The following is a 19557-nucleotide window of genomic DNA, read 5'->3' on the forward strand; positions in this document are numbered from 1 at the left end:
CACCAAATAAGCTATCCTTAGTATTTTGTATTGGGGAGTGAATAAGGAGCTAAAATTTTCATTGGACATGGCTAACAAAGGGAGTTTTGCAAACCTTACAGTGGAACAAGGAGAGTTACTTGTTGAGAATCTAGCTCAAAGTGATGGTAGGTTCAGTGAAAGTTACGGGCGTTCTTCAAGGGAGAGTGATGAGCTCAGCAATCCTCCACCTCAAGGAGATGAAACTAACACCCTTCTTAGACAACTTCTCGAGGGGCAAGGAAAAAGAGTTATTGAGCTTGCTATAGAAATGAAGGCTATGCAAACCAAGGTTTATGACGTCTATGGTGATCTACATGCCAAGATTGAGCACTTGAATGAGCATGTCTATAGCCACTCGTCATCTTCTTCCAAGCATCCATTGGCTGATCAAGCCCAAGAATCTTGGGTTCGGGTTTGAATCTTGGATACCCGTTCGGATTTTGGTTTGGATCGGGTTCGGGTTCGGGTTTTCAGATTTAGAGATTCAAAACCCGTTCGAGTATTTTACAATTTCGGATACGGATTCAGATCGGGTTCGGATCGGATCTTCGGATCTGGGTATTTTTCCCAGGCCTACCCAAGATCAATTCCAAGTAGTTTCATGAAATCTTAACAAATGAAGTGGTTATGGAACTTCTAAGTGTTGAGAGCTTGGTGGTTACTTAAGATAAGACAACCGAGGAAGGCATAAAGGGAAATGATATCGTAGCAAAGAGGGTTGAAAGAAAAACACATCAAGCGTTGCAACAAACAAGAGGAAGAAGAAAGAACCTCACCCTCCCGCCCTTGTTCCCTCCTCCATCATCATGATTTTGTATCTCCAAAGACTCAAATGGAGAGATTGAATACAAGGTAAAGCATAGGGGATATTCTACACCCTTTGCAAGTGTTAAGGCTAAGTTTTCTCCCAAGATTCATCATGACCAAGAAAAACTTCAAGAGCTCCTGTCCCAGGTCATCACCATAATCATTCTCGGTGAAACAAGCACAAGTCATAACTTCAACGCTCTTTCCACCAATTCAAATGGATCTCCTAGGAGCATTAAAGCTCCTCCTCTTACTCCACACCCTAAGGTTTCACCTTCCCTTTTATATACCATTTGAGTCTTGTTTTCTTTATTTTTGTTAGTATTTTTCTTGGATTTTTCTCACACTGAGACGGTGTGAATTAAGTTTGGGGGAGAGACTAACCATATAACATTGCATCTTCTTTTGATTTTCATGTTTTGAGTGATGCATTGTTAATAGTTATGTTTTGAGAAAATCAAAAAAAAATTGAAAAGCAAAAAAATGCATGTAGTTTTGCAAATTCATTTTTTTTTTAGGATTGAGTTTAGAAGCATATAGTATTCATTGGGGATGATGATAAAATTGCCTTTTTAGAAGCAAAATCTTAGGATTGGACCCACAACCCTCATTTATAGTTCATTGCTGCTTGATCAGTCTTTGGAAAAAATGAAGAATCTATGTTTAAAGCATTGTGTCATTTGAAAGCATTTCATTCTTGTGTAAAACTTGCTTGAACATTGTTACATCTCTATATTATTGGACTTTTAAATATATCGCTTATGGAATATGAATACTAGCTTATGGAACTTTGAATTGGGTTAACACTCTCCTTTTTGCCACTATATACGATTAACCCAATCTATTGTCCTACCTTTGAACTCCAACCTTATCAATCAAGCCTTGTATTGATTTGTTGAGTGATGTCTCTTTGTTGATAATGCTATAGGTTGTGGAATCTTGAGAGTATTGAGAACGACAAAGAACTGGCTCTTGTTTTAGCTAGTTTTGGAATTATTGGAACTAGCTAATATGACTGATTTTGGATGAAATAGGTGGTTAGAATGTTGATATGGGATAAGGTTTGGTAACAAGAGAGAATAAGAAGGGAAATAAAGGTTTACTTGGTCAAAAGAAAAGAAAAGAAAAGAAAGGTCTCTAAGGTTAAGTTTGGTTGAAAGCTCTAAGTCTCTAAGTAAAAAACAAAAGATACAAAGTCTTGTTATATTCTTGTAGAAAAACTTCAAAGAAGGAAAAAAAGAATAGTAAAAGCAAAGTCAAGTAAAAATGGGAGTGTAACAAAGAAAGTTTAAGAGAGATAGAGCTAGTGTTTAAAGTAAAGAAGAGCCTTACAGGTATACAAAATAATAAGACCATAAGTGAAAAGGGGGGTTAAAAGATCAAAGTTTGAGTTTTTGGGTTTAAAAGAAAGAAAAGAAGGATGAGAAAAGGGTAGGTAGAACGTCAAGAGCTAAGCTTTGTATGCCCAAATTGTTTCAGTCTTAGATTGGTTTCACAACTGTCTAGTGTTCCTTCTTGTTTGAGAATTGACTACCTAAAAACACCATTGACAACCCACCTTTAAAAGCCTTACCCTTAAACCAATTGAGCTTGATTCATGTTCTATTTACAAGATCACACCAAACACTTTATGAATGTGAAAGAGATGTTTAATGGGATTGCAAGTCGTGACAAATAGATGAGAGTTGAAATAAATTGATGCATTGCGATGAGCATAGAAAAATATATGTAACTCTTTTGATTGATTTAAGCACCATTGAACTATCTTTGAGGACTTTGATATCCTTTACTTTGCATTTTGTTGCTATGAGTTTCCACCTTCAAACCTCTTCTCTTGGCCTTCCTTTTGGTTGTTTGCTTGAGGACAAGCAAAAGGCAAGTCTGGGGGAGTTGATATACTCTATATTTACTATTTTTTCATGGTTGTTATGTTCCATTATATTGTGTTTCATTAGTATTTTCATTGTGTTTTGTTGCATTTAGCGTCCAAGTGAGTTTTCTTGCAATCTGCAGTCTCTCAAATATCGACTCGTTGTAAGACCTTTCCTTGGAATTTAGCTTTGGAGTTCTTCATCAACATTATTGGAAATTGAGTAGCTTTGCAAAGGACGTGATTTCAGACCAATCGGATGTGCGTGTAAAGAGTTATCCCTGTTTTAGTGAACATATATACAGCCAGAGCGAAGACTGGAGCCACAGGATAGAAGATCGACCACTTGGTCGATCAACTCGAGCCAGACTTAACCAGACTCTCAGACTTGATCGGTCAACCAACCGGTCGATCGAATCAGTACCAAACTTAACCATACTCCCAGACTTGAACAACCGACGAGACGATCGACCAACTCATGCTGGGAATTTGATCGACCAGTTGGTCGATCATGCGGTCGATCCCGCGTTATTTTTGAAACCCAATCCGGTTTGTTCTGGTTTTCTTTAATTTGTCTTATTTCAGTCTAGTTTATTCCGGTTTAGTTTCCTGATTTTTGATAAATACAATAAGTACTCATTAGGAGAAACCATCTTTTGTTTAGCATTTTTTAGGGTTATTAAGCTTGTTTATTCTAAGTTTGTTGGATCCTTTGTTTATTTTCAAGTTATTAATAGTGAAATATCTTTTATATCTTCTATTCTACAATCTCTAATTATGATTTCACAAAGATCAAACATCTACCTTTGTGTGATCATTACCATGAGTGAGTAGATGAGTAGTCCTTTAGAGTCTGGGTTTTGGTAGATTAGAATGATTTAGGATTTAGGTTATGAAGTTTATGGCTGTATTTCTTTAGATCCTTGATTATTGGTTGCTCATAAAGCTAGATCAACCTTGATCATGTTGATTCTAGACTTTAGGAATTCCATTCCCAGAAGGTGTTTGATGAAATTACTGAACCAAAAATTTTAAGGGCTTTGAATTCCTTACCTTTGGAAATTGTTGACTAGGGTGCTTAGTGGCTAGATAGAACTGATTGTAATGCTTATTGATCATTTAATTTCCTTTGAAAGAAGTTGATGATTGATTGATTAGTAAAGGGATTAATGTGATGGAAATGTGTTAGTCTTACTTAGTGTTCTATGGCCTATGAGAAGAAACTAAATGTGTATAAACGGTTTCTTGCTTTATTCATTCATAGGCACAACCCTTATATACATATACAAGAATAAACCCTAAGTACTTTACATATATTGCACAAGGTCATCTACACAATATAGAAATAACATAATAGTCCTCAATACCCCCCCCCCCCCTCAAGTTGGAGTATGAAGATCACAAATACCCAACTTGCCAGTAAAAACATCAAACTCTTTGCGACCGAGAGCCTTGGTAAGTATATCGGCCAGTTGTTCACGAGTCGAAACATACTGCGGAGCAATCACGCCACGAACAATCTCGTCACGGATGAAGTGACAATCAACCTCAATATGCTTTGTTCGTTCATGGAAAACTGGATTCTGACTAATATAAATGGCAGACTGATTATCACAATGCAACAGTATCGGATAGGCACAATCAACACCAAGCGCAGTCAGTAACTCACGCAACCAAAGAAGTTCACAAACCGTTTCAGACATCGCCCGATATTCAGCTTCAGCTGAGGAGCAGGAGACGACCTCTTGTTTTCGTGTTCGCCAAGAAACAGGTGAACCACCTAGCTGAATAATCCAAGCCGTGAGCGAGCGACGTAAAAGAGCACAACCAGCATAATCTGAATCACACCAAGCGACAATATGTAAATCAGTCCCAGCCCGCAAAAGTATTCCTTGACCAGGATTGTTCTTAAGATAGCGAACCACTCGCAAAGCAGCCTCCCAATGTGCCTCTTTAGGAGCATGCATAAACTGAGAAAGAAGATGAATCGCATAAGAAAGGTCCGGACGAGTGACACTGAGATAAATGAGACGTCCGACCAAACGGCGATAAGGAAACGGATCGGGAAGACACGAACCAGTAGCCGAGTCCAAGTCTTGATCTTGTTCAAGAGGATGAGAGACAGGTTTTGCACCAAGAAGACCAGTATCGGAAATTATGTCAAGTGTATAATTCCGTTGGCACAAATACATACCTGTAGAGTTACGAGCGACCTCAATACCTAAGAAATAGTTAAGAGATACCAAGATCCTTCATCCGAAAACAAGAACTCAAATAACGCTTGAACTCCTCAATGATCTGCCGTGAACTACCAGTAACAATAAGATCATCAACATACACAAGAACGTGTAAACGTATGTCCGCATCAGCAAAGGTAAACAAAGAGTAATCCTTGACACACTGTTTGAAACCATATTCTTTCAAAGCACTGGAAAGCTTAGCAAACCAACACCTAGGAGCCTGACGCAGACCATAAAGAGATTTACGTAAACAACATACCTTGGTTTTATCATCATTACGGAAACCCGGAGGAAACCGAATATAAACTTCCTCATCTAAATCCCCATGTAAGAAAGCATTATGAACGTCCATCTGATGGACCTCCCAATCTCGAGAGACAGCGACCTCCAGAGATGAACGTACCATGGTCATTTTGCACACAGGAGCAAACGTATCCTTGTAGTCCAAACCCTCTGTTTGATTATTGCCAAGAACAACCAAACGTGCCTTATAGCGTTCAAGTGACCCATCTGTCCTATATTTCAATGTAAACACCCATTTACAGCCTAAAGCTTTCTTCCCGGGAGGTAAGTCCTCAACAGTCCAAGTACCACTCTCTTCTAACGCATCAATCTCCACCCGGGCTGCATTTCTCAAATTCTCATCAAAAAAAGCTTCTGTATATGTCTTTGGAATTACACCAGCTGTAATAGCCGCGAGAAATGCTCGGTGAGACTCCGAAAACTGAGAGCAATCAACATATGAATCAATTGGATACCAACTAGAATCAGTAAAATCACCATCGGAATCAGCTGTAACTGTGTTGATCACATAATCTCGAAGTTTAGTAGGAGCACATTTTTGTCGACAGTCTCGCCCCATAGGTATTTCTTCTTCCGCAGATGGGTCCGGCTCCACAGTCTCGACAACCGGTGAAGGTAGGGAAGAAGATGGTAAAACAGAGGAGCGAGAAGACGGAGAATCAGTATGTGGAGAGGATGGAGAAACAGCAGGAACCGGTGATAGTTCGAGAGCAGGCTCAGTGGGAACAGGAGAAGACGGAGTGAGGACAGGCGAGTCCTCTATCGGGTCAGAACCAACAACAGCCGGAGAAGAAACAGAGGAGGATCCAATGTTCGGTAATGACGGGGGAAAATCAGCAAAACAATCTTCATCTGGAGACTGCGGAGAAGATGGAATGGGTGAAGGCAGAAGCGGTGATGTAGAGGAAGTGTCAACACAAAACGAAAATTCTGATTCCATAAAAATCACATCACGTGAAACAGAGATCACACCACTTTCGAGATTATAAACCTTCCAACCCTTTTTCCCGAAAGGATAACCAAGAAATATCGATCTATTGCTCCGAGAAACAAACTTGTCACCATCCCGATGCTGATTGTGAACATAGCATAGACATCCAAAAACTCGTAAATGATCCATCAGTGGTGGTCGATCATATAAGATTTCAAATGGAGTCTTTCCATTAAGGACCGCAGTAGGTGTGCGGTTTATCAAATATCCCGCAGTAAGAGCACAAAAACTCCAAAACTCCACAGGGAGATTAGCTTGAAAATGTAAAGCGCGCGCAACATTGAGTATATGTCGATGCTTGCGCTCCACGCGTCCATTCTGTTGGGGTGTCCCAACGCAAGAAGTCTCATGAATGATTCCTTGTTCCCGAAAGAAACCACCAAGACTCAAAAATTCAGCCCCATTATCACTTCGAATTTTCTTAATCTTCTTATCAAATTGACGTTCAATGAGAGAAATGAAACCACGAAGTGTAGATGCAGTAGGAGCTTTTGAGGGTAACAAATATATCCACACAGCTCGTGAGAAATCATCAACTATAGTGAGAAAGAACCGAGACCCACAAATCGCTGTAGTCCGATATGGACCCCATAAATCGCAATGAACCAAATCAAAAACCATCGTAGTTTTATTAATACTCAAAGGAAACAGGTCTCGTGTTTGTTTAGCACGAATACAAACGTCACAAGACTTGAAATCAAAAACATTCCTACTAGTATTATCAGAAAACTTCATCATTTCCATAGCTGTAGAAGAAGGATGTCCTAAGCGACGATGCCACACATCCAAAGGCTGAAAGTCCAAGGTTTGTGTCATAGCCGCAACCTCCACACCTCGGAAAAAATAAAGACCATACAACTGCTCACCGGCTCCAATCACAATCCGTGTGATGCGGTCCTGGACAACACAAAGTTTGTCAGATATTTGGAAAATGCAACCCCTATCTCTAGTTAACTGAGAAACAGAGATAAGATGACACTGCAACCCATCAACAAAAAACACACTAGACAGCTGAAGATGTGATCCAAGAGAAACTTTTCCATGTTTATTTGCCGTAGTAAAACGTCCATCAGGAAGTTTAATAAAAACCAGAGCCATATCGCAAATATCAACAAGGAAATAAATGTTGCCGGTCATATGATTCGAAGCACCTGTATCAATAACCCAAGATTCGATAAAAATCTTACCTGAGAGATGATCACACTTGCCAGAATTCCGCTCATTCAGCATCGGTCAACCCACTAACACCCACCCGGTCAGCTTCAGTAATGGCGGAGTTAGCATGAAAAACCGGTGGTGTGGACACAACTTGGTTAGCATGAGCCGCATCTACCCGTTTGGAGGTCGCGGAACCAAAAGAACCACCACGACGATCACCATTCGTCCCACCAGAAGGAATCGACGGCTGAGTAGCAGGAACCTTCGAACGAGGCCTATCTCCCCACCACCATGGGTAGCCAATCTTGCGAAAACAATTGTCAGCAAGATGACCAGACCGACCACAACTCGTACACACAGCAGACGGATCACGCAGAACAGTTTGAGGTCAAGGACGAGATGATGTTTGGACAACAAAACTAACGTCATCATTACGTTCTTCCATACATCGACTCGCCTTCTTCAACTCCTCATCTTGAGTAACTACTTGATACGCCTCATCCAAGGATGGCAAAGGATCTCGGGAGAGCAACGATGACTTCACCACGCCAAAATTATTTTCATCAAGTCCCATTAAGAATTGATGAAGCTTGTCTTCTTCCCGTTCTTTGGCAATTTCTTCCACCGTCTTTGCTCTCTGGAAATCAGCAAGACTTGTCCAAAGCTTTCTAAGTTTCCCATAGTAAGCTTCGACTGTTGTTCCCTTTTGGAGACAATATGCAAGTTCCGTCTTAAGTCGTTGAACCCGTTGTCCATTCTTCACCGAGAAACGCTTTTGTATATGCATCCATAAGTCATGAGCCACTTCATGATGCGAGAGAGAACTACACAGATCCGGAGCTACCATTAATTTGATCCAGGAGACCACCATAGCATTATTTGCCCACCAATCTTCAATATCATCAGAATCATCAGCCGGTTTCGGGATTGAACCATCCGCAAAACCAAAATTCTTTCTTGTCCGCAAAGCAAGTCGTATGTTCAATGCCCACTCGTCATAGTTTGGACCGCGCAACTGAGGTTGAGATATGACTGAGCCTGAATTATATCCGGAAGAGAGATCATACGGATCTATCCATCGTCGTGTCGGCTCAGACCGTGTGTGTCGTGCTTTAGTAACAGAAGATTCATCTTCTCCACTCATCGTGATGTTAAACTAGAAAGTATATCGATAAGAATAGATCGATAATACTAAGGTCAAACAAAGGAGAAGAACAAGAGAACAAAACAGAGTAGGGAAAAACAGAGTAAAAAAACGAGGATCGTATGACCTAAGAGATTAGGTTTTGCTCTGATACCATGAGAAGAAACTAAATGTGTATAAACGGTTTCTTGCTTTATTCATTCATAGGCACAGCCCTTATATACATATACAAGAATAAACGCTAAGTACTTTACATATATTGCACAAGGTCATCTACACAATATAGAAATAACATAATAGTCCTCAATAGCCTAAGGATCATTGCTTTTAGAGGTTGTATAAAGCTCCATAATCCATCTCTTTAACACTCCTAATCAATTACTTAAACCCAGAGATTCGTGTTTTAGTTATTGTTGAGCGATTTGCTTAATCTTGGTTTGATTGTGTTGCATTTTGTTAGTCTTTTTGCAATTTGTTTTCTTTTGCCTTGGTTTGAGTTTGTTTTAGATTGTTTACTTTGTTATTGCATTATAATTAGAATTATTTAGAAACCCAAATCCTTGTAATTAGTTTAGATTCAACAATCATGTGTATTCTTAGTGTGTTGATCATTGCAAACTGAGATTCTATAATTTAATTGAGTAAAAAATATTACATCACAACTCCTTTTCAGTGTTTTTGGATTCTAAACTTCTTGGTTCACAGCTCGTGTTGAAGTTGTTTTACTTTTGTTAATGCTTAATTTAAGTTCTTAAAATGATAAACACTACCGAAAACTACCTAGCTAGGTAGAATTATTAGAGAAAGAACATATAAATATAGGAGAAAAATAGATCTGGAAGACTTAATTGGTCCATGAGCCTTGATATGTTTTGGCCCACGGACATAAAACTTCGCGAGAAGATTGATCTCTTTGCTCTGAAATTACATGTGAACTCATCATTTTAGTGGAGACATAAATTGGTACAACGCACTCTATAACCCCATAATCATAAATTGTGGTGGAGCCATAGATTTAAAGCTCCAAATCAAGACAAATATTGATAGTAGTTGTAATTTATGTTTATTGAAAATTAGTTCTTGCTATGTTCAACGTTCACACTCAATATGCAGACTCAACAGTTTTTGTCACTGTTTTAAATTATATATACAAAAAATCCTCTTAGTTTTATTCTTTCTCCACATACCTTTTTACTACGAAAATATGCAATACAACCATCATTTCGAGCTCACTTGTAGCGTTTAAAAACTGGTAGCCGACTTTATATGTACAACAAATGTATTAGGTGTAAATGCGGATGAGGCAATAATAAAGAGCAGAAAGTAAAGAACACAAGAACTTTGTTAACGAGGTTCGGTTTTTCCTACTCCCCGGGACCACGTCCAGATTTCGATTCCACTAGAACAAGAAAGCAAATACAACCTATTCGCAAACGCGTAAATTAAGCACAACCCTCTTAATTCACCGCTCCGTTCTATAACATGAAATCTTAAGGATAATTCTCTACCCTTAACTAGACTAACACCAAGCCTAGATTCAAATCAAGATAACCTAACCTTGGGCTAAACTCCCCCTGAGCCTAGACTTCAGATCTTCAACTCTCTTGAGCAACCTTCACACACACGTCACACTGCGAAACTAAGCCGCACACCAACAGAAAGCTCTCTAGGATTCTAACCTTTATGCCTCAGCTCTCTTGCTTCTCTAGGACGTGCCTAACACCTCCTTATATACCCATCAATACTTCCTAATCATCATAGAAGAAGATTTCCAAATCTCATAAGAAAAAGACTTTTTCCTTTTTGCTATTTTCCTTTTCCTTGTAAAACTCCAATTTACTCAACCAAAGAAATAGTAGTTTTCCTCTTCAATATATCCTCAAACCGTCCTTCAATATTGTCTTCTCAAACCTTCTAGAAACTTCTCACACACATAAAACACCAACAATCTTGTATCACGTCTTGAATCACACATACACTACTTCAGCCATTCAATACATCTTCATTCTCCCCCTTTTTGACTATGCTTGTGAACTCATCAGTTCAAACACCTAAACAACATCACCAGACACATCTTCATTCTGCCCCTGAATGAGTCACAACATGGTCAAAACTAACTGGAAAATTCTCCCCGCTTTGCAATACGCGGTTGATAGCCTAGTACACCACCTCCATAGAACTCATCTTTTCTAACCCAAATCTTGTTGCGCCTTAGACCTCAATGATTGACTCCTTGAATGAATCTGAAACAATTCCTCTTAAGATGTCCTTGAACTCCACAATGATAACATGTAGGACCATGAAACCTTACATCAAAAGCATTCTCCATGCGACTCCTCTCTCTCAACAATCTGAAACATCTTGGCCTAATATGCCCAACAACACCACAATGATGACAAACAGGTCGAAAAACTTGTCTAGGTGCATTCTGCAATTCAGAAAGTTTTGTACCACGTTCTTTCACAAATATCGTCTCTGAGGCAGCCTCTGTAGCAGTCTCTGAAGTACGCTTTGAAGCAGACGTGATTTTTCCACTTGAAACAAACACTGGATCCGATTTTGAAACTTTTCCTTCATATCCAAGACCACACTTATCTGTCTTGTCAATATTCAGAATATGATCCAGTTTCTCTGTACCATTATTAAGCATCCTCAAATTCTATTGAGTTTCTTCAAGTCGCACTTTAGCTTGTAATGCTTCTTCCTCTTTTTCTGATGCAAGTTTCTCTGCTTCAACAACTTTAGCCTCTAACTTGAGCTTCTCCTTAATCAAAACTGAATTTTCATCAACTACCTTAAGCAAATGTGCATATAACTTCTCATAACTCTTACCAAGTTCTTCATAGCTCATATCCTCTGAATCACTATCACTCTCAGACTCATGCTCTGTTGCAGTTGCAGGTTTTGCTCCAGATTCAGAAGCAGTTACAGACACTGTTGCAGACGCTGATTCAGAACTATCTTCAAAAGTTGTAAACGCCACAAAATTCTTCAGATCTTCTTCTTCATCTGAATCTGTTTCAGAATCACTAGTAACAACATTCATAGCCTTCTTCTTATGATTTTATAGATTAGCACAATCAGACCGTATATGACCATATCCTTTGCATTCAAAACATTGAACATTCTTTGATAAAGTCTTCATCTCTTCACCCATTCTATTTTTCTTCTCTTCGCCCTTACGATTCAGAAATTTAGCAAATTGTCTTGATAACATGGCCATTGAATCTTCAAGATGATACCTTAAGAGCTACTCCAATGTCTACTTCCTTCTTTATTGCTTCCTTAACTTCATCATCTTTCTTCTTAACTCCTTCAGCTTCATATGCTTTGCTTAATTCGAAAGCTTTAAGAATCCCAACAAACTCATCAAAAGCCATCTCATCTAAATTATGAGCTTCTTCAACTGCAGAAATTTTTGACTCAAATTTTGCAGGCAACGATCGCTTCAGCTTCTTCACAAGCTTTTTGTCTTTGTACTGCTTTCCAAGAGCAAAAGCCTCATTAGATATATCACATAACTTAGCACTGAACTCAGCCACAGATTCTTTTTCTTCCATCCTTAGATTCTCAAATTGTGAAGCCAACATATCCAACTTAGTTCTCTTGACACTTGAAGTACCCTCAAACATATTATCCAATGACTTCCATGCTTTCTGAGCTGATACACATTGAGAGATTAACTTGAAGTGGCTTGAATCATTGTAAATCGCTGTCTTGGCTGTCGAATTGCAACTTGATAGCTTTTTCTCTGCAGCAGTCCACTTATCTCTTCGCTTAAGACACTCAACTCCTTTATCATCCACGAATTTAGGGGGCTCACAACCAAGCTCAATCGAATTCCAACAATCCTCATCAAGGTTACTAATAAACGCTTGCATACGAACCTTCCAATATCCATAATTAGATGAATAAAGCAACGGTGGTCTTGTCATAGACGTGCCTTCTCTGTATGAAGTCATCACAACTGATTCAAAGCTCTTCCTTACTTCCTGAACTACCCTCACCCTTGATCTACCCGAAACAAGACTGAATCTCTATCGAGAACCCGCTCTGATACCACTTGTAAATGCGGATGAGGCAATAATAAAGAGCAGAAAGTAAAGAACACAAGAACTTTGTTAACGAGGTTTGGTTTTTCCTACTCCCCGGGACCACGTCCAGATTTCGATTCCACTAGAACAAGAAAGCAAATACAACCTATTCGCAAACGCGTAAATTAAGCACAACCCTCTTAATTCACTGTTCCGTTCTATAACATGAAATCTTAAGGGTAATTCTCTACCCTTAACTAGACTAACACCAAGCCTAGATTCAAACCAAGATAACCTAACCTTGGGCTAAACTCCCCCTGAGCCTAGACTTCAGATCTTCAACTCTCTTGAGCAACCTTCACACACACGTCACACCGACGAACAAAGAAGCTTGAACAACACAAGCACCAAACCGCGAAACTAAGCCGCACACCAACAGAAAGCTCTCTAGGATTCTAACCTTTATGCCTCAGCTCTCTTGCTTCTCTAGGACGTGCCTAACACCTCCTTATATACCCATCAATACTTCCTAATCATCATAGAAAAAGATTTCCAAATCTCACTATTTCCTTTTTGCTATTTTCCTTTTCCTTGTAAAACTCCAATTTACTCAACCAAAGAAATAGTAGTTTTCCTCTTCAATATATCCTCAAACCGTCCTTCAATATTGTCTTCTCAAACCTTCTAGAAACTTCTCACACACATAAAACACCAACAATCTTGTATCACGTCTTGAATCACACAGACACTACTTCAGCCATTCAATACATCTTCATTCTCCCCCTTTTTGACTATGCTTGTGAACTCATCAGTTCAAACACCTAAACAACATCACCAGACACATCTTCATTCTGCCCCTGAATGAGTCACAACATGGTCAAAACTAACTGGAAAATTCTCCTCGCTTTGCAATACGCGGTTGATAGCCTAGTACACCACCTCCATAGAACTCATCTTTTCTAACCCAAATCTTGTTGCGCCTTAGACCTCAATGATTGACTCCTTGAATGAATCTGAAACAATTCCTCTTAAGATGTCCTTGAACTCCACAATGATAACATGTAGGACCATGAAACCTTACATCAAAAGCATTCTCCATGCGACTCCTCTCTCTCAACAATCTGAAACATCTTGGCCTAATATGCCCAACAACACCACAATGATGACAAACAGGTCGAAAAACTTGTCTAGGTGCATTCTGCAATTCAGAAAGTTTTGTACCACGTTCTTTCACAAATATCGTCTCTGAGGCAGCCTCTGTAGCAGTCTCTGAAGTACGCTTTGAAGCAGACGTGATTTTTCCACTTGAAACAAACACTGGATCCGATTTTGAAACTTTTCCTTCATATCCAAGACCACACTTATCTGTCTTGTCAATATTCAGAATATGATCCAGTTTCTCTGTACCATTAAAGCATCCTCAAATTCTTTTGAGTTTCTTCAAGTCGCACTTTAGCTTGTAATGCTTCTTCCTCTTTTTCTGATGCAAGTTTCTCTGCTTCAACAACTTTAGCCTCTAACTTGAGCTTCTCCTTAATCAAAACTGAATTTTCATCAACTAGCTTAAGCAAATGTGCATATAACTTCTCATAACTCTTACCAAGTTCTTCATAGCTCATATCCTCTGAATCACTATCACTCTCAGACTCATGCTCTGTTGCAGTTGCAGGTTTTGCTGCAGATTCAGAAGCAGTTGCAGACACTGTTGCAGACGCTGATTCAGAACTATCTTCAAAAGTTGTAAACGCCACAAAATTCTTCAGATCTTCTTCTTCATCTGAATCTGTTTCAGAATCACTAGTAACAACATTCATAGTCTTCTTCTTATGCTTTTGTAGATTAGCACAATCAAACCGTACATGACCATATCCTTTGCATTCAAAACATTGAACATTCTTTGATAAAGTCTTCATCTCTTCACCCATTCTATTTTTCTTCTCTTCGCCCTTACGCTTCAGAAATTTAGCAAATTGTCTTGATAACATGGCCATTGAATCTTCAAGATGATACCTTAAGAGCTACTCCAATGTCTACTTCCTTCTTTATTGCTTCCTTAACTTCATCATCTTTCTTCTTAACTCCTTCAGCTTCATATGCTTTGCTTAATTCGAAAGCTTTAAGAATCCCAACAAACTCATCAAAAGCCATCTCATCTAAATTATGAGCTTCTTCAACTGCAGAAATTTTTGACTCAAATTTTGCAGGCAACGATCGCTTCAGCTTCTTCACAAGCTTTTTGTCTTTGTACTGCTTTCCAAGAGCAAAAGCCTCATTAGATATATCACATAACTTAGCACTGAACTCAGCCACAGATTCTTTTTCTTCCATCCTTAGATTCTCAAATTGTGAAGCCAACATATCCAACTTAGTTCTCTTGACACTTGAAGTACCCTCAAACATATTCTCCAATGACTTCCATGCTTTCTGAGCTGATACACATTGAGAGATTAACTTGAAGTGGCTTGAATCATTGTAAATCGCTGTCTTGGCTGTCGAATTGCAACTTGATAGCTTTTTCTCTGCAGCAGTCCACTTATCTCTTCGCTTAAGACACTCAACTCCTTTATCATCCACGAATTTAGGGGGCTCACAACCAAGCTCAATCGAATTCCAACAATCCTCATCAAGGTTACTAATAAACGCTTGCATACGAACCTTCCAATATCCATAATTAGATGAATAAAGCAACGGTGGTCTTGTCATAGACGTGCCTTCTCTGTATGAAGTCATCACAACTGATTCAAAGCTCTTCCTTACTTCCTGAACTACCCTCACCCTTGATCTACCCGAAACAATACTGAATCTCTATCGAGAACCCGCTCTGATACCACTTGTAAATGCGGATGAGGCAATAATAAAGAGCAGAAAGTAAAGAACACAAGAACTTTGTTAACGAGGTTCGGTTTTTCCTACCCCCCGGGACCACGTCCAGATTTCGATTCCACTAGAACAAGAAAGTAAATACAACCTATTCGCAAACGCGTAAATTAAGCACAACCCTCTTAATTCACCGTTCCGTTCTATAACATGAAATCTTAAGGATAATTCTCTACCCTTAACTAGACTAACACCAAGCCTAGATTCAAACCAAGATAACCTAACCTTGGGCTAAACTCCCCCTGAGCCTAGACTTCAGATCTTCAACTCTCTTGAGCAACCTTCACACACACGTCACACCGACGAACAAAGAAGCTTGAACCACACAAGCACCAAACCGCGAAACTAAGCCGCACACCAACAGAAAGCTCTCTAGGATTCTAACCTTTATGCCTCAGCTCTCTTGCTTCTCTAGGACGTGCCTAACACCTCCTTATATACCCATCAATACTTCCTAATCATCATAGAAAAAGATTTCCAAATCTCACTATTTCCTTTTTGCTATTTTCCTTTTCCTTGTAAAACTCCAATTTACTCAACCAAAGAAATAGTAGTTTTCCTCTTCAATATATCCTCAAACCGTCCTTCAATATTGTCTTCTCAAACCTTCTAGAAACTTCTCACACACATAAAACACCAACAATCTTGTATCACGTCTTGAATCACACAGACACTACTTCAGCCATTCAATACATCTTCATTCTCCCCCTTTTTGACTATGCTTGTGAACTCATCAGTTCAAACACCTAAACAACATCACCAGACACATCTTCATTCTGCCCCTGAATGAGTCACAACATGGTCAAAACTAACTGGAAAATTCTCCCCGCTTTGCAATACGCGGTTGATAGCCTAGTACACCACCTCCATAGAACTCATCTTTTCTAACCCAAATCTTGTTGCGCCTTAGACCTCAATGATTGACTCCTTGAATGAATCTGAAACAATTCCTCTTAAGATGTCCTTGAACTCCACAATGATAACATGTAGGACCATGAAACCTTACATCAAAAGCATTCTCCATGCGACTCCTCTCTGTCAACAATCTGAAACATCTTGGCCTAATATGCCCAACAACACCACAATGATGACAAACAGGTCGAAAAACTTGTCTAGGTGCATTCTGCAATTCAGAAAGTTTTGTACCACGTTCTTTCACAAATATCGTCTCTGAGGCAGCCTCTGTAGCAGTCTCTGAAGTACGCTTTGAAGCAGACGTGATTTTTCCACTTGAAACAAACACTGGATCCGATTTTGAAACTTTTCCTTCATATCCAAGACCACACTTATCTGTCTTGTCAATATTCAGAATATGATCCAGTTTCTCTGTACCATTAAAGCATCCTCAAATTCTTTTGAGTTTCTTCAAGTCGCACTTTAGCTTGTAATGCTTCTTCCTCTTTTTCTGATGCAAGTTTCTCTGCTTCAACAACTTTAGCCTCTAACTTGAGCTTCTCCTTAATCAAAACTGAATTTTCATCAACTAGCTTAAGCAAATGTGCATATAACTTCTCATAACTCTTACCAAGTTCTTCATAGCTCATATCCTCTGAATCACTATCACTCTCAGACTCATGCTCTGTTGCAGTTGCAGGTTTTGCTGCTGATTTAGAAGCAGTTGCAGACACTGTTGCAGACGCTGATTCAGAACTATCTTCAAAAGTTGTAAACGCCACAAAATTCTTCAGATCTTCTTCTTCATCTGAATCTGTTTCAGAATCACTAGTAACAACATTCATAGTCTTCTTCTTATGCTTTTGTAGATTAGCACAATCAAACCGTACATGACCATATCCTTTGCATTCAAAACATTGAACATTCTTTGATAAAGTCTTCATCTCTTCACCCATTCTATTTTTCTTCTCTTCGCCCTTACGCTTCAGAAATTTAGCAAATTGTCTTGATAACATGGCCATTGAATCTTCAAGATGATACCTTAAGAGCTACTCCAATGTCTACTTCCTTCTTTATTGCTTCCTTAACTTCATCATCTTTCTTCTTAACTCCTTCAGCTTCATATGCTTTGCTTAATTCGAAAGCTTTAAGAATCCCAACAAACTCATCAAAAGCCATCTCATCTAAATTATGAGCTTCTTCAACTGCAGAAATTTTTGACTCAAATTTTGCAGGCAACGATCGCTTCAGCTTCTTCACAAGCTTTTTGTCTTTGTACTGCTTTCCAAGAGCAAAAGCCTTATTAGATATATCACATAACTTAGCACTGAACTCAGCCACAGATTCTTTTTCTTCCATCCTTAGATTCTCAAATTGTGAAGCCAACATATCCAACTTAGTTCTCTTGACACTTGAAGTACCCTCAAACATATTCTCCAATGACTTCCATGCTTTCTGAGCTGATACACATTGAGAGATTAACTTGAAGTGGCTTGAATCATTGTAAATCGCTGTCTTGGCTGTCGAATTGCAACTTGATAGCTTTTTCTCTGCAGCAGTCCACTTATCTCTTCGCTTAAGACACTCAACTCCTTTATCATCCACGAATTTAGGGGGCTCACAACCAAGCTCAATCGAATTCCAACAATCCTCATCAAGGTTACTAATAAACGCTTGCATACGAACCTTCCAATATCCATAATTAGATGAATCAAGCAACGGTGGTCTTGTCATAGACGTGCCTTCTCTGTATGAAGTCATCACAACTGATTCAAAGCTCTTCCTTACTTCCTGAACTACCCTCACCCTTGATCTACCCGAAACAAGACTGAATCTCTATCGAGAACCCGCTCTGATACCACTTGTAAATGCGGATGAGGCAATAATAAAGAGCAGAAAGTAAAGAAAACAAGAACTTTGTTAACGAGGTTCGGTTTTTCCTACTCCCCGGGACCACGTCCAGATTTCGATTCCACTAGAACAAGAAAGCAAATACAACCTATTCGCAAACGCGTAAATTAAGCACAACCCTCTTAATTCACCGCTCCGTTCTATAACATGAAATCTTAAGGATAATTCTCTACCCTTAACTAGACTAACACCAAGCCTAGATTCAAACCAAGATAACCTAACCTTGGGCTAAACTCCCCCTGAGCCTAGACTTTAGATCTTCAACTCTCTTGAGCAACCTTCACACACACGTCACACCGACGAACAAAGAAGCTTGAACAACACAAGCACCAAACCGCGAAACTAAGCCGCACACCAACAGAAAGCTCTCTAGGATTCTAACCTTTATGCCTCAGCTCTCTTGCTTCTCTAGGACGTGCCTAACACCTCCTTATATACCCATCAATACTTCCTAATCATCATAGAAGAAGATTTCCAAATCTCATAAGAAAAAGACTTTTTCCTTTTTGCTATTTTCCTTTTCCTTGTAAAACTCCAATTTACTCAACCAAAGAAATAGTAGTTTTCCTCTTCAATATATCCTCAAACCGTCCTTCAATATTGTCTTCTCAAACCTTCTAGAAACTTCTCACACACATAAAACACCAACAATCTTGTATCACGTCTTGAATCACACAGACACTACTTCAGCCATTCAATACATCTTCATTAGGCTTTCGATTTTCAAGGTTATATGTACAACCATTTTTTCTAGCTCACTTGTAGAGTTATTATAGAAGGAACTTAAGAAAATCAGATCTCGAAGACTTGACCCATGGAAGTTTGAAATTTATTTTTTTCCAAAAAAAAAAACGTGTGAATTTGATCACTTAGTTAGTTAGGTGTGAAACTAAATGTATGGAATCATTAACTCTCAGACATTAATTTTGATCACAACTGCCATGAAATTGCTACTCTTCTTCCTTTTCGTCATTTTTGTTAGAAAAAAATTGGCCCAAAGTAGTGGTGGAGCCATAGATTTAAATTTCACTTCAGGACAAACACTAATTATAGTGTTTTGGTAACAAAATTTCCATGCAATTTGTTGTTGTTGTTGTTGTTGTTGTTAAAGACCATGAAACGCTCTTGCTAGGATCAACGTTCACGTTCAATAAATAGGTAACAACGATTGCTTCTTCGTGTATTCTTTCATCAAAACGTACTATTTTTGTTGATTTGATTTCTATTTCTAGCCTTCTTTCGTATTACTATTTATGGCATTGATGCGGTTTTCAGTAATTTTCATTAATTACATCTCCATATAATTT

General features: G+C 38.9%; 1 protein-coding gene and 3 pseudogenes across 1 annotated transcript; all 4 read right to left on the reverse strand.

Moving 5' to 3' along the window:
- Window positions 1-6842: 6842 nt before the first annotated feature.
- Window positions 6843-8724, reverse strand: LOC147923625 (uncharacterized). Its single transcript, XM_087497139.1, has 2 exons — window positions 7420-8724; window positions 6843-7129 (listed from the first exon to the last, which is right to left on the reverse strand). Exon 1 carries the CDS (start codon window positions 8532-8534, stop codon window positions 7779-7781), a length of 756 nt encoding a protein of 251 aa, XP_087353265.1. The 5' UTR covers window positions 8535-8724; the 3' UTR covers window positions 6843-7129; window positions 7420-7778.
- A 1816-nt stretch (window positions 8725-10540) lies between these two features.
- On the reverse strand, window positions 10541-12496 carry LOC147923626 (uncharacterized; annotated as a pseudogene).
- A 1054-nt stretch (window positions 12497-13550) lies between these two features.
- On the reverse strand, window positions 13551-15370 carry LOC147923627 (uncharacterized; annotated as a pseudogene).
- Window positions 15371-15961: 591 nt separating this feature from the next.
- On the reverse strand, window positions 15962-18963 carry LOC147923628 (uncharacterized; annotated as a pseudogene).
- Between the last annotated feature and the right edge of the window lie 594 nt (window positions 18964-19557).

This window comes from Camelina sativa, chromosome 17 (assembly GCF_030686135.1).
Source record: "Camelina sativa cultivar CO46 ecotype springtype chromosome 17, ASM3068613v1".
In the NCBI taxonomy this organism is placed as follows: domain Eukaryota; kingdom Viridiplantae; phylum Streptophyta; class Magnoliopsida; order Brassicales; family Brassicaceae; genus Camelina; species Camelina sativa.

Excerpts from the sequence above, each read along its gene's own strand:
- LOC147923625 (XM_087497139.1), bottom strand. The coding sequence starts at position 8,534 with ATGAGTGGAGAAGATGAATCTTCTGTTACTAAAGCACGACACACACGG.